At 40.9% G+C, this 14302-nt stretch overlaps 1 protein-coding gene across 3 annotated transcripts in view; it reads right to left on the bottom strand.

Moving 5' to 3' along the window:
- Window positions 1-3393: 3393 nt before the first annotated feature.
- Window positions 3394-14302, bottom strand: part of DENND5A (DENN domain containing 5A) — a 62751-nt gene continuing 51842 nt past the window's right edge. For all 3 annotated transcript variants that reach the window (XM_036383573.2, XM_036383570.2, XM_036383571.2), the window contains 8 exons: window positions 12656-12777; window positions 10678-10823; window positions 9930-10048; window positions 8617-8798; window positions 7732-7814; window positions 6422-6545; window positions 5414-5582; window positions 3394-5191 (listed from right to left, as the gene is read on the bottom strand). In XM_036383573.2, the coding sequence (XP_036239466.1) occupies window positions 5008-5191; window positions 5414-5582; window positions 6422-6545; window positions 7732-7814; window positions 8617-8798; window positions 9930-10048; window positions 10678-10823; window positions 12656-12777 (1129 nt within the window). In that variant the 3' untranslated portion in view covers window positions 3394-5007. The remainder of the gene's footprint in view (window positions 5192-5413; window positions 5583-6421; window positions 6546-7731; window positions 7815-8616; window positions 8799-9929; window positions 10049-10677; window positions 10824-12655; window positions 12778-14302) is intronic.

Raw genomic sequence — 14302 nt, 5'->3', positions numbered from 1 at the left:
TGCAGAACTGAACACAGCATGGCCTATTAATACACACACATTTCTGAGTTAAAAGGGGAAAAAAGGAAACACTTTGTCATGTGAAATAACTTTTAGACATTTGTATTTCCTTGTGAGAACTTCCCAAATCATTGCTACAACAAATGGTACCATTTCAGACAGGAGCAGTGAGTGAACAGCCCCTGCCTGTGCACCCTGCAGTTGCACAACACACTCTGCCCACCAAGGCCCTGCTCTTGGCGCTCCTTTTCCTTGGAGGAAATGTGACCAACCTGAGGCCAGCACCTGAGGTGAGGTGAATGAAGCTGCACTTACCTCAGCCCCATGCAGGCCTGCCCCACGTCCATCCCTGCAGGGGGGGCAGGAGCAGCAGGCCCATCCCAGCCCGGGGGGCAGAGCTTTGGTGTCTCTCACAGGCTCAGCACACCCACAGCAGGTACCAAGTCCACAAATGCACCCCAAAACCTGCCCAAGGATGAGGCCAGAGCATGGCTCAGGCCAAGCTCACCCTCTGGCATCCCCCAGGATCACCCCAGCTCAGGCAGATCGATGCAGTTCCCCCAAGAGCAATACTGATGTTTGATATTTGTTATTTCCCTTTGCTTACAAAAAGCCTCCACCACAGACCAGGTGCAAAACTTCCCATGCAAAACTACCCCAGGGGTGTGAGAGGTGAAGCACCAGAGATACCTCCAGATGAATGATCCAGGTCCTTCCCTTCTGTCTTCCCTGGTGGAATAGAGCATTCAGAGATGACCTCACACACTTTCAAACAGAGGGAATGGGAATGGCAGCACGTCTGAGGGTGTGTGTGCTCACAGACCCTCCCAAGGTCTGTGCTGGTCCCTTTGCCTTCCCTTGTCCCCATTCCCTGACTCCTGAGCAGCATCTCCTCCACTGCTGGCAGTCTGACTCACAGGGATGGCCTCTGGAGCTGGGAGGGAGCAGCTGTAGCTGAACAGATCAGACACAAAACTGTACAAAGATCTCCTGAAATGAGCCACTAAAACGTCCCACAGACCTGCAGCCAGGCAATGAGCCAGATGATCAGCCAAATTATACCAGGCTTTCTGAAAATAGCACATTAATGCTATTTTTTTCATGTTAGAAGACAAATTTTATTGCAATTCAGCAAATGAGCTACACCTGTAAAACCTCTTTGTATATCCAATTCACATTTAATGTCCAATGGATTGAAATGTCACAGGAAAAAATAAAAAAAAAAGGAAAACAGTACCTGGTTTTGTCATTATAATGTAAACTTCAACACGGCCCTTAAAAATAACAAGCCAGTGATTTTCCCATGTAGTAAAATATATAGTTTATAAGCTATTGATACTTTATCTTAGTTTAACAGCCAATCTCTAGGTATAAAATAAAGAGCTACAAAGATGTGAAGTACGTGTACAATTTCTTCAAGTATTTTCAAGTATCCTATAGTCTCTTCACTACGGACAAAATTCATTTGACAATATACAGAAAATGTTAAATCTGAATAGTTTCACTGCAGAAATCTTAACATATTCATGAATTTAAAACACATAAAAAGTATGGGTCATCCAGCTAGTAAGTCCCATTTGAACAGTTTGAAAAATACTCTTTGTAATGGAAAAAGTTGTGGAACAGTCTCCAGTTCATGAATATGTTTTCAGCTACAGAATATCAGGTGGTTAAAGTTTATGGCAGGTAAAGGCTTTTTTTTTTCTTTTGTCTAAACTTACCATCATAGTATTTAATTACACTTAAACCAAACTTTATTAATTTGAATTTTCTTTTTGTATAAAGTATAATTGTAGCGTTAACCAAAGAAGGCTAAATAACTGATAGGTGATAGCCTAATTTTTCCTCTCAAATCAGGTATGAGCCTGTAAACATGTTTGGCTAGTTTAGCACTATGTATTTACTGCATGATGAACTGCTTACTGCTTACTGCATTTCTCTCTTTAGAATGAATGTGTGCTGTTAAAAAGATGATCTTCTCTCATTAACTGTTACCAAAAAAGCCCCACTGAACAACAGAACAGCACAGCCACACTAACTGTACCTACCACACCTGCCCGCCTTATTTTGGAAAAATAACAAGAAAAAAAGTTAACTGAACAAAGGGAGAAGGATTTTACAAAGTTATGGATAAAAAGGTGCTGATTACACCGTTTGCTCTCATAAAGTTCAGCAGAATGGCATGGCAGGAGCAAATGCTGGATCCTAACGTTATCCTGTGGGACTGCTGCTAGAACAGCCATGAGAGAAGGGCGTGGGTTTGAGGTGGGATTGTGGCTGCTCCTACAGCCTGGGCTGTTCTTATACATGGAATCTCTTCCCAAAATCCTGGCACAGGCTGTATTTAATATCTTGCTCTTCCTTGGCTACCTTTGGAGCTAACAAAACCAGCTTTAGTTCTGCTGCATCTCAGAACCTTCCACTGCTCCATCAGTGGAGCAAATCCCTGCAGCCTTGGAAGTGCACAGCAGAAAGTGCTTTGAACCCCAACAGGATCAAGCACAGGCCCCCTGTGAGAGGAAGGTCTATCTCAAGCTGGTTTTTAATGTGGGAATAAAGTAACCTAAGAGCTGGAAGAGGATCTCTGTCTCTTCCTTCTGCACTGGACAGCCAGAACTCAGGGTGCTCTCACTGATGGGCAGCACCATCCTCATGGGCCAGCCAAGGAGCCCACCCCTGGCAATCACCAAATCCCAGCCTCTGCCCATCCCAGCCACCTCAAATTGTCCTAATGAGGGCAAAACAATCCACACCAAAACAGCCATTAGGCCAATGATATCATGTCTCACTAGGTAAACTTGTGTAAGGAAGGAAAAAAAAAAGATAAAAAAAGAACCTTAGTTCAGGGTAATTACCTCATGCAGATAAAATTAGTCCACCCTTAATACTATGAGATATATGGTTTTAACAGGATCAACTCAAGTGTTAAGGTCAAACTATGGAACCTTCCTTTCTTACTTAATATTCCCTGTCAAATACACAGGCCTAGAAAAGTCATTGTCAAGACAGCTGAAACAAAAACAACAAAAGAAAACAAATTAACAAAAAAAAAAACCCAAAATAAAACAAAAAAATTGCTATTATTAATGCATAAACAATTTAGGCCAGGTGTAAAAAGACTATCCTAACATATTAAGTTAAATATACGAATTCTTAGAATGCAGTAAAACTTTTTTTTTTATTTTTGCCCTTCCAAAGCAGGAAGAAAAACAAAAAACAACAAAAGAAAAACCACCAACAAAACCAACCCTGCACACACAGAATGCTCCTGTGAAATGCTCCTGTAAGCTGTGAAAGAATTTGCACCCACCCCATGTGAGGAGTGGCTCAGACATTGCCCTCACATCTTCCTAATGCTACTGTGAAATCAAAGAAGAATCTTGCTCTGATAAGTAGTGACAAAGGAACTTCTCAGTTTAATAATGAAATAAATAGGACAAAATTAAAAATAGTCAAAAATTTAATACATGTGCTATACTCATAAATTATGGAAATAAAACTATCACAAGATGTGACTAAGCCGTAGGTAAAGTAAAAGTGCTACAACATTGTATGAACCAAAAAACTTGGACTCTGCTTCTCCAAAGAGAGACAATACTGAGATAAGTTTATACAGTGGAGACCTCTTAAATACACAGCCCTGAACTTCTGTACAGTAATTTGTGATGCTGATAAATCAGCCTGTTCTTAAGTCACATATTCATTTCAAAGAGATTTTTATCAGAGGATTCAAATGAACAGAGATGCCTTTAGGCATTTGCCAAGTTCCAGATCTCCAATAAATTAAGCTTTCAAAATGTTTGTGTTTCATAGCAGAAATGGCCTAAACTTTCTTTGCTAAAAACAAAAGCATCCCAAATGAAGCAGACTGTGACAATGGGATCCAAGACATATGCACTCAAAAGGAAAAGAAAAAAACCTTAATATCACTGTCCTTTCAGAAACATTAAGAAATACTTATACTTGTTAGTAAGGTATACTGTTATTACTTCAGATGGGGCATAAAGATTTTTATTTAGTCATCTGGCATCTGGGGAACTCATGTTCCTCTTTATTAGCAGTTAAGAGAATTACCAGCAGCAACCATATACCAAGCTTCAAAAGGCTGGTTTAAATGGAAATGTTCTTGTGTTATGAACAATTATTCCAGGTTTTTCATTTAAGTGGGCTACACTGTAAATTCTGAATTGCAACATAATATAGCCAGCTGTATCATAGAGATTTTTTTTTTAAAGACAAACTTACAAAACACAATGATAGGTTAAATAAATAAAAAACATCAGTTAAAAAACAGACTTAATTTCTTCTTCTGTGCAATTACGTACCAATATGAAAAATATTACTTTGATCTCTGGACATTTCACGGTTCAGTCTCCTGGATTTCACTAAAAATAATACTGACAACAAAAATAAAGGAAAAAAAATAATTGTTGACAAATCAGTGCTTTGGAGCTATTAAAAGCACAGATCAGATCTGTAGTTCCCTTGCAGCAGAACATGACCCAACACCTTAAAAATCAAACATTGGTAATAATGTTAATATATAAAATATTAGTTTAAAAACTATAGAATGACCTTCTCAGCAGAAATGGAGTGTATACACTGGGGTCTATGACATACAGCATATCTGAAGGCAAGTTCACAGAATGCTGAAAGGCTCACTGCACATTTTCTATGGCAAGGAAATACTGCAGCTTTAAAATAAGCTGCACAATACTCATCTCTATCTCTTTCACATGAAAGTGTGTAAAAAGCAAATCAGCAAATAAACTCTAAAATAGATTTATACCAAAATCCTCTTTTTTACATTGAGTTTACAGCTTCTATCCATTTGCCTGTACTATTTCTGGAGTTTCCTTCAAGAAAAGTCAAAGTTGCATTTCTGGGCCATGAACAAGTTCACGATACAATGTACTGGCAAGACAGAACTTTTGCATACTAACGAGATTCACTCCTTGTTGCTTTTTGTTGTCTTTGTAAAGACAGTTTTTCCTGTGGGACAGGAGGTCAGATGTCGATTCCTTTGACCAGAGATGCCTCCAGGGTGATGTTGAACTCCTGCAAGGTCTGCAGCACCCGAATCAAAGAATTCACCAGCGTGTGATCCTTAATCAGGGCTATGTCCTCATACATCTGGGCTGTAATGGGGCAGTCTGCAAGCAGGGCGATCCAGTGGTGCAAAAGGTGGTCTCTGACAAGGGGCCAGTGGGCAGTTTGGGAATAAAAATAAAGCCAAGTTAATTTCACATCTGCACAGACATCATTTTTATTCTTTGCTTTTAAGCAGACCTACCGTGCTCTCCCCTTCTCTTTATGAGACAGGGAGTGAGGAGTAACTGCCCCGAGTGCAACATCTTTTTCATTTCATTAAAATATCAGTGACATCAACAATTATAAAGAAGTTTTTTTGTACCTGGCTCCAAGACACACCAGCATTTGAAACTTGCCATCCTTCCCAATGTTCCTGGGGGTGTTGTTGATAGCAGTGATGAAGCGACAGAAATTCCTGGCCCTCATCTGCCAGTTCTCTTCTGGGACCATCTCGTTCTGCTCAAGGGTCTCATAGTATGTTTGTGCTTTTTCTTAAAAGAATGGTGGGAGATAATGAAGTTTCATCAGTGCATTTAGGAGAGAGTTAAAACTGAAAGGCCTAGGATCAAAGCTCATCCATGAATTTCCCAAATCATTACTTTTAGGCACTATTTGTTTCTGTTTGATTCAGTCCTGTGTTCCCCCTGTAAAAAACTGGGATTCCATTTCCTTCCCTCTGAACAATGCTAAAGAAGTTCACCTATCTGTTGAATTTGAGTGCAGTAAAATGATAGTGTAAGGGGAACAGCGATGTTAAAGTAGCTACTCAAAATATAGAAACATTATTAAAAATAATTCCTTTTTAAAAATGTGTTGGTGAACTCAATTCATTTGTTTAACTTGGTGTCAAGGGATCTAGACTATTGTGTGAAAAATGCATGCTTATAACCCCTTTATTACAATGTCCAGTACATACAACAGCACTAGATCCATCTGCTGTGCTCTGAAAGACAACTCAACCTCTTACAAGTGTGATTTCTTGCTTTCACTGTGCTCAATTAACAACAAGGTTACCCCATGTCAATTCACCACCCTATGTACCTCTGTTTGTTTTACACTGTAACTGTAAGGAAGTTTGTTTTACACTCTAACTGCCAGAAGGACAAAGCCCAGTTGCTGCATGAAGTACAGAGTCAGCATTGGCAGAAGACAGAGACTCTCTCTCACAGCAGGATGAGCAGGTAGGAGCCCTCATGGCCACTCAGCTGCTGAGATGCCTCCAAGAAGTCTGCTCTTCACACCAGCTGAGACACAACAGCAGTGATAAGGAACACAGCTGGATGTGCTTCAAAGACACAAACAGGCTCTGGGATGTCATCCTCCCACTCACCTAGAAAGTCCCAAATGAAGACGTTCTTGAAGAGTCTTGGTGATTTAAATCCGTGCTGGAACACTTGCTCCAGAGCTGAAACAAGTCCACTTTCTCCACACAGCAGCAGGGTAAGGCTGCCTCTCTGCCAGCACACACAGAAAGCACACACACTCATCACCTCACCTTGGGACTCTGGGACATAAGTGTCCCATTAAATTTTTAAATAAACAAATGCCTAAAGTTTAAGTCTGCTGTCAAACAGTGACCCTGAACAGGATGGCTCAGTTCTCACAAGTCCTGAGCATTCAAAAATGGATTGACTTCTCTAAGAATGAGGCTGAGGAAAGCTTTGTCAGGGCCTCATCATCATCATCAAACAAAGCCTGAAACAGGCCAAGATAATGAGCAGGTTTTACCTATAATAATCATCACTAAAGAAAATTATGAAAATATTTTCCTCTTTTAAGTAACAGATCACAGACCCAGTGTAGCATGTGCCCCTTATCAACAAAAATATTTAATGCTCAGTAAAAAACAAAGTCCTGCTTCAGCACATGATGGTAAATTCTATTCTGCAAAAGCAGTGCATGACCACTTGAGATTATTATCAATGTGGTCACTGACTAGAATTACACTGGATATGAATCTGTCATACCATAATGAATTTAGAAGTCAGGTGTTACAGGAATGTAAAAAAACCCTGACTGTCAAGAGGTGTCCATCCAGATCCAGCACTGCTCTACATCTCTCTGGCTCACAAGGGCTGGACAGGGGTATGGTACTCAGGTTTGTTTCAGAAAAATCACTGCTGTGTCAGCTGATCACATGTGTAATGCAAAAGAGTCTTGAAGAGCACTTCTGCTTCACTTTCTTGGGGGATGTGGGTGTTTTAGGGGTGCCCTTTGTTTCTTCCCTTTTTTTAAACTGGCCCATGGGTTTTCATGTTTTAAGTAGCAAGGATAATGCAAAACAGACATTAAAAGCCTACTTAGAACTCAGTGTAGATGTAAAATGCCAGTTAATTCAGAACAAACTAAACAGTAGGCAGTGTTCTTGAGAGTGTATGGATAGAATCCTTGGTAGGATTTGACTAACAGCACAATTTCCAATACCAGAATGTTAACATTCAATTTAACAAAATGCTCCAGTTAGCAGCAAAACACAGGTATTTGAGGCTGTACTATCTCAGTATCTAATTTTTGCTGCACTTCAGGAATTCTCAAGCACATGGCTCTTCATTCAGTTTGGTTACTTCTTCTATATATTCTCTCATGTTTACTAATCAGAGTTTTAGGACAGGAGTGCCATTACAGACAACAACCCCTCACCTCCTTCTCTGGCTTGTGGAAATGCTTGACAATACCATTCACAGCTTCACCAATAGCTTCTTGTATCTGACCAGTATTTAACTCTGCAAAACACAAAAATATATCCAGTTACAGCTTCAGAAATTGTACCTTGCGTGTGAGGGTTATGGCACAGCACAAAGCACAGCAGAGGAGCACAAACCAATATAATTCATTCTGTTAAGGAAACAGTGCTGGGCTGTGGGTAATGGAAACCCAGCTCTACTTTTATTTATTGTTGAGGAGGTAGGAATGGAGATGGTTTGGTTTTATATTTAAGTTAACACAGTGGTGTTTCAAAACACCAACAGTGGAAAGGGTTTTTACACATTATGTGAATGGTCAGACCAGGACCCAAAGCTAAGAAAAGGAGCAGTGCTTTGTTTAGGACTGACAAATCTGGGCATCCTGGAAATAATTCCTGTGATAGTTTTGCTGCAAACCCAAGTATGGCTGGGAACAAAGTAACCACCTGATTTATCAGGAATAAGACAACCACAGAACACTGACCTCAAGAACAAACAAAGAGAAGTCTGTGAATAGAAACCACTAGCAAGATTCTTCACCCACAATGGACAGAGAAAGGGCAGCAAATTTCTACATTCCTCCATAGCATTCATTCCATAGGTGAAGGACAATACAAAAGACACCCCTGGACCAGGAGCACAGACACACGTGACACCCTTTCAGATTTCAAAAGTTAAGTAGACAGAACAGGATGCCCAGGATTGTAATTTGGAAGTTAGCTGGAGTTCAAGCAGGACACTGGGCTGAGTTTCACAGGTCCTCCCCAAACTCCAGTTGTGTTTGCAAGCCCTCAGGTGATGATGTAGAAGAGGACAAGACAGGACAAGCCCCAGCACTCACTTGGCTTATTGTTTGGTGAGATAGTGACAAATCTCCTGATCATGCTTGGAGACTGCTGCAGGGGAGGGGTCCGGCACTGGCGCTCATCAGCCTCCGTGTGGGAAGTCAGCAGCTCTCCCACCAGGATTCTCTCTAAGCTGCCATCATCCATTCCCTTCCCAAGCCACCTTCCACAGGGAAACCTAACAACACCAGGGAGATAAATGGATCAATCCAGATTCAATTCCATGCCAAAGACTTTCAGCTGCAGTTGCCTAAAGCCCAAATCCTGCTAGCATAGTTATCAGAAAGACTTCATTCACCCAGGACCAAGTAATAAAGTCTTGGCTTTGGCTTTTGCCAGCACAGGCAGCAAAAGTTTGTGCTGAGTGTTGCAGTAGATGATCCACCCACCAAGCAGATTTTGCCTGAGTCCCACATGTAACATGATTTGAGGAAAAATGGGTAAAAGGGGAAATCCTACTACATCCCATAAAAAAAGGGTGAAGAAATACACTGAATATACTACATATCAAGCCAGCTGTAAAAAACCCCACAGCCCAAACAGATGCTTAAATGCCAGAACACCAGTACTTCTACTGAATTGGGGTATTAAATCAGACACACATGCTCATTTGCTCATTATCACTTTTTCTGAACCAATGTTGATGGCAGTTTAATCAGCTTAACTGGAAAACTGAACAGCATCCAAAAAGAGAATCTTCCCTCTCCATTTAATTATAAATGAACTGGCATGGAGAGCTGAGTGGACTTACCCACCAATTTGACATCAACATGAGCCTAACAGTTTCCCTAAACAAAGGACAGGGCATCAAACTATGCTGTATCTAACACAAATAAATTGAATTCTCATTGTAAGTTTCATTCCTTTACTTTTCCCCATGTAAACACAGGTTTCTAACACTCATAAGGCCTTGTATTCCAGCTTGTGTCCAAAGGTGTCTCTGTAACACCTGGAGTACCAAGACCTAATACAAAATACCACCTATATTTGGTAAGCAGCAAGCTCTGACTTGCTGTTTCTTCCTTGGGCTCAAGGCAGATTATTTCTAAGCTGCACAACAGTCAACTCATCCTCTCCACCAACAGTCTGATATGAGTCATGAGCATCTGCAAACTGCAAACCCTGTTTGAATTCAGAAGAACCAGGATTTGTTTAATGCCAGAAGCCAAACAATCTTTCTGTGCCTTCAGGTCAAGGCAACTGTAGACACAGAGTCCCAGGAGATCAGACCTTTCTAATCAAACAAGCCCTGCTGTGCCAGCTCCCTGCAGGAATTCTACTTCACATGAAATGTCAGGATGATACTTACTTGTAAGTATGCCCTGTTATTTCATTTCTGACCATAACATATTCCACAAGCCACTTGGCATACAGCCCCGAATTATCATGTCCTATTTGCACTGTGGTCAGTTTTCCCAGGTTCTGGCACTGCAAATTAAACAAAGAGTTTGTCAGAGGAAACTGAAAGAGAAAGAAGCATGTTGGGGGAATAAACTATTAGGGAACGTGCTCAGACAGAGACTCAGCAATGTGGTTCCTGTTTCTGACTGCATGGTTAGTTCTGGGCTTTTTAGTGGTAGGCTGCTTTACTTGGTTTTGTTTGCTTGTTTTGTTAAATACTGTTTTGGTCTGCACAGAGCACGTCAGCTGAACTAGATTTTTCAATTCAATTTTACCCAATGAACACAACACACATGCAAAATCAGAGCAGAATCACTTCTTTGTTTTCCAACAGAAGAGGATATGACACCTCCCACAGTTGTAACATAAAGACAGTCTTGTCTATCCCTTGCACTAAGGAATTGTCAGTCATTTTGCTCTGCATGTTATTAAATATAGGTTAAATATGCTATGCAAAGGCACAAACTATCTGTGACTAACCACAAAGATATTCCACATTCATTCCACAGGTGAAGAACAATACAAAAAACACCACTGGACCAGGAGCACAGACACATCTGCCACCCTTTCAGATTTCAAGGTGGTACAGCAAGGGAAGAATTTGAAACTGAACAAACAGAACACTCCAACCAGGTTTTGTATCAAGTAACACAAACCTCAAAAGTCATTTCTAATATATTCCTGGGAATCTGCAGGACTCCTGTTTCACCCAGTTCTCCCGAAATGCAGATCCAAGGATTGGCTGTGAACATTGAGCCACCGAGTTTCTTGCTGGGAACAATCAAGATATGGTAGGGTATCACTGCAAAAAGAAAGAACACTTCAGAAATGAAGAAGAATAACTATGTAACCTCTTTTTAATCAAGAGAGGAGCAAAAGATAAGTCATAAAACAGCACTGCAGCACCATGAAATTACAAGAACATCAGAGATCCCAGTTAATCATGCTGACACACACTAAGCACTGACTGACAATGGGGAAGTGTACACATACACAGCAGCCACTAAGAAGCAGAGCTGACAGCAGAACAGTGTCAAGTGAAGAAAGAAATTTGGATGGAATAATGCCTTCTTATGAGTGTAATCCCTTTTTATTTACCAACTTCACAACATGGCACAAAGACTTACTTATCCTCAGCTTAGTGACAAGGAAGTAAAGACATGATACTCCTGTACCCAGGAGTGCACAGAAGCTCAGGACACTGTACAACTCCCCCAGGTCCCACTCAGGCACTAACTGCAGCCTTTCTTCACAGGCATGGATGGCAGCAGCATTCACTGCCATGGCTGAACAAATCCAGCGAAAATACAGCATAATGCTGCACATTTCTCTCTGCCATGTCACTCTTAGTTATGCTAACGTTAGGACTTATCAATCTCTCAAAAGAACAAGCAATTTTTCCCCTTCTAAATAGCACCACACATAGCTCAAGTGCTTTCTGGACCCCTGGTTGACCTGTGAGTAATTCCATGCAGTATCACCTGAGCTGCAGTCCCCCTCTGACCCTCGAGGCATGTGCTCTTCTACCACCCAGCATCTGCCCAGCCCTCTGTTAGCCAACCTTTTTTAATAAAACCCAATTCTCTGAATGGTCACTGTGTTTCTTGGCTTTCTGCCCTTCTTTCATAGTGCCTAAGCAGATTACAGTCAGGGCTTTTCAGATGAGGCATTTAATGCATTTCTCCCTTAGCATCTCCTGAGCTGTCAGTGCCCTCGAGAAAGCATTTGGTGGTTGGATCTTCTTAAAAGCCCAATGCTCACAGCATTTAAGAATGAATTAAAATGTTTCCCTTTTTATTTTCTGTGCTGATAGTCCTAAAGTAAGTGACAGTTTAACTGCATCCAGCAGACCAGATTTTCACATTATCCAGAACTTGCCTGCAAGATCAAAAGCTGTTTTGCTTGGATGTCTGTTTGCTTTGTCTTTCATACACACAAGTGTGAATCACAACACACCACCAAGGGTAGCCCTTTCACATATCCCACCCCCAATTTCATAAGCCTTGCTAAAGTCTTTCCTTATTTTGCCTTCCCAGTGATGTCCTGTGGCAGCAGGCACACAGATCTTTGAGAACCCTGTAACACAGTTAAGTGTTATAGTTATCAACATAGCTTAAAAGTTTCTCTAGGGTATCTTTTTAACAACTAGAAGAAAAAAAAATGCTGACAAGTTCTGATGCAACCCTCAACGGGCATTTCATTGTTACCCCAAACCCACAGACAGGCATGCAGCAAAGTAGCCTGAGCACAAAAAAGGAAAAAAGGAAAGGTTTGTTTTCTTTTAATTAAGAAAGCATTAATATTCTTGATAGTGAACACCCCATACTATTATTATGACTTATTATTTAGTATCATGCAATGAAGCCCACCACAAAAACTTCAGCTGAGAACTCACCCCCAACTAAAATTATTAGGGCTATGTAACTCACTAAGTTAGAAACAAAAGTGACAGGGACAGAAACTCCTGCCCACCAGAGAAGATCATGGAAACAGCAATACAGCACACACAGCTGGATCCCAGGGGAAAAAAGCAGAACAATTACATTAGGGCATGTTGCTCAGAGCTATTTAGAATTTTGGACAAGGACTCAACCAAATCTAGAAATCAGAGCTGCAGGGAAAGCAAATACTTACAGATTGTTGTGAAAACATTGGTAAAGCAGAAGTAATCCACAGCATTGAATGACAGGAGATGATACAGGAATTGCTCCTTCTCATCATCGCAGCGGAGGAACGCGTAACGCTTGTAGAGTTTCCTGACAAAGCAAAACACATAATCTGTCACAGCAACAAGATGCTTCCAGTGAAATGTTTTCTACTGTGCACATTTATTAGGTACACTATGAATAATGGGCAAGCCATTACAAATGAGAAGTGATACAAGTGATACTGGGAGAGCCAAGAGTTTACAGCGTGCCGAGATACGCTGAGTCTCTGCAAGGCTGACATCTCCAAAGTGAATCAGTCCAGCTCTCGTTATCTTCCACCTCTCAAATGTAACATTTGGTTTAAGGGTCTTCTCCCATCCAAAAACACCCCAAGATGGAAAAAGGAATTTTGCACTTTCTTGAAAAATATTTTGACTTCTTTAAACCATGTAAAATGACAGAACTGAAGTGAAGAGAGTTTTCCTAAGTTACTTCTGAGCAGAGGGTGCCATGGGAGAGCTTTCCAGCACATGATGTATGACAGACTGTTCTCAAAGGACATAAAACAAAAACTGGGGCTATCTGCTTGTATTTGGCTATAGGTGATCACCCAGGGCCTACAACAACCTGCACATTGATCCAGTGAAGTCAGTGTTAACAGCTCCTGACATAACCAAGATGATAGGCATACAAAGGTGGCAACCAAGAAATAATACAAGTGTTGGGTATAATCATAAAAGAAGAGCATGCCAAAATATATCAAAATCCAACTGATGCTGCAGGAATATCTAAACTCTCCAGAATGCAGGAATTAGGTACCAGAAATGCTGACCCAGCTGTGGACAGGTTGTTCCTGCCAGGAGGGCATCCTGACAACTCCCCTCAATTTCAGGTATCAATTTACAAAAAAGTCAGCAAGTCACAAGACAGAAACTTGCAAAACAAATCAATGATTGTCAACAAACAGGCATGTTCTCAGTCACATAACAAACCTGACACTAGAGACTGACAGGAAATGTTCAATGAAAACAAAGAGACCGAGCCTTAAATTAACCTGACCTGCCTGCAGCCACAAGAGTGGCAAAGCCACAAAAGTCTCACAAAAGGTGGCCATGTCTGTGTTTCATTTGCACAATCTGAATCACATGTTTGACAGCCTGTCAGGGTATGGGCTGTCCTGTCTCTTCAAAGGATAAGGTTTCTCTGTTTCCCTGGGCACACAAAGATCTCAGGACATGTGATTTTTCCCTGTTCCCTTGGCAGACTAGAAAAAAACCAAACGTAACATTTTCCTTATATTTGTTAACAAATGTCAAGTAAAGAGAATGGGATAATTAAAACACCTAACAGCTGCTTCAAAAGGAACAACACAATCTTGTTAACTGTAAAATGGCAGAAGTTGCACCATTACTTTTAGTACCTCACTGAACTCAGCACTGTATCCTCTAAGAACAAGTGGGGCACACTTTCAAACCACACTGCCTACAACAGCTCTCTAAGTAGGATATGTAAATATGCAGCACAAAGCACACAGGATTACAGAGAATTGATGTCATCCTGTACAAGTTGCTCCTTTGTTTGTCATTTTCATTTTCAACATACTTTTGCTGCAGTCTCCCTCTGTTCCAGAGAA

The sequence above is a fragment of the Molothrus ater genome, chromosome 6 (assembly GCF_012460135.2).
Source record: "Molothrus ater isolate BHLD 08-10-18 breed brown headed cowbird chromosome 6, BPBGC_Mater_1.1, whole genome shotgun sequence".
Taxonomy (NCBI): Eukaryota; Metazoa; Chordata; class Aves; order Passeriformes; family Icteridae; genus Molothrus; species Molothrus ater.
Note: the sequence above shows the minus strand (reverse complement) of the source record. Positions and strands in the feature narration are given on the sequence as shown.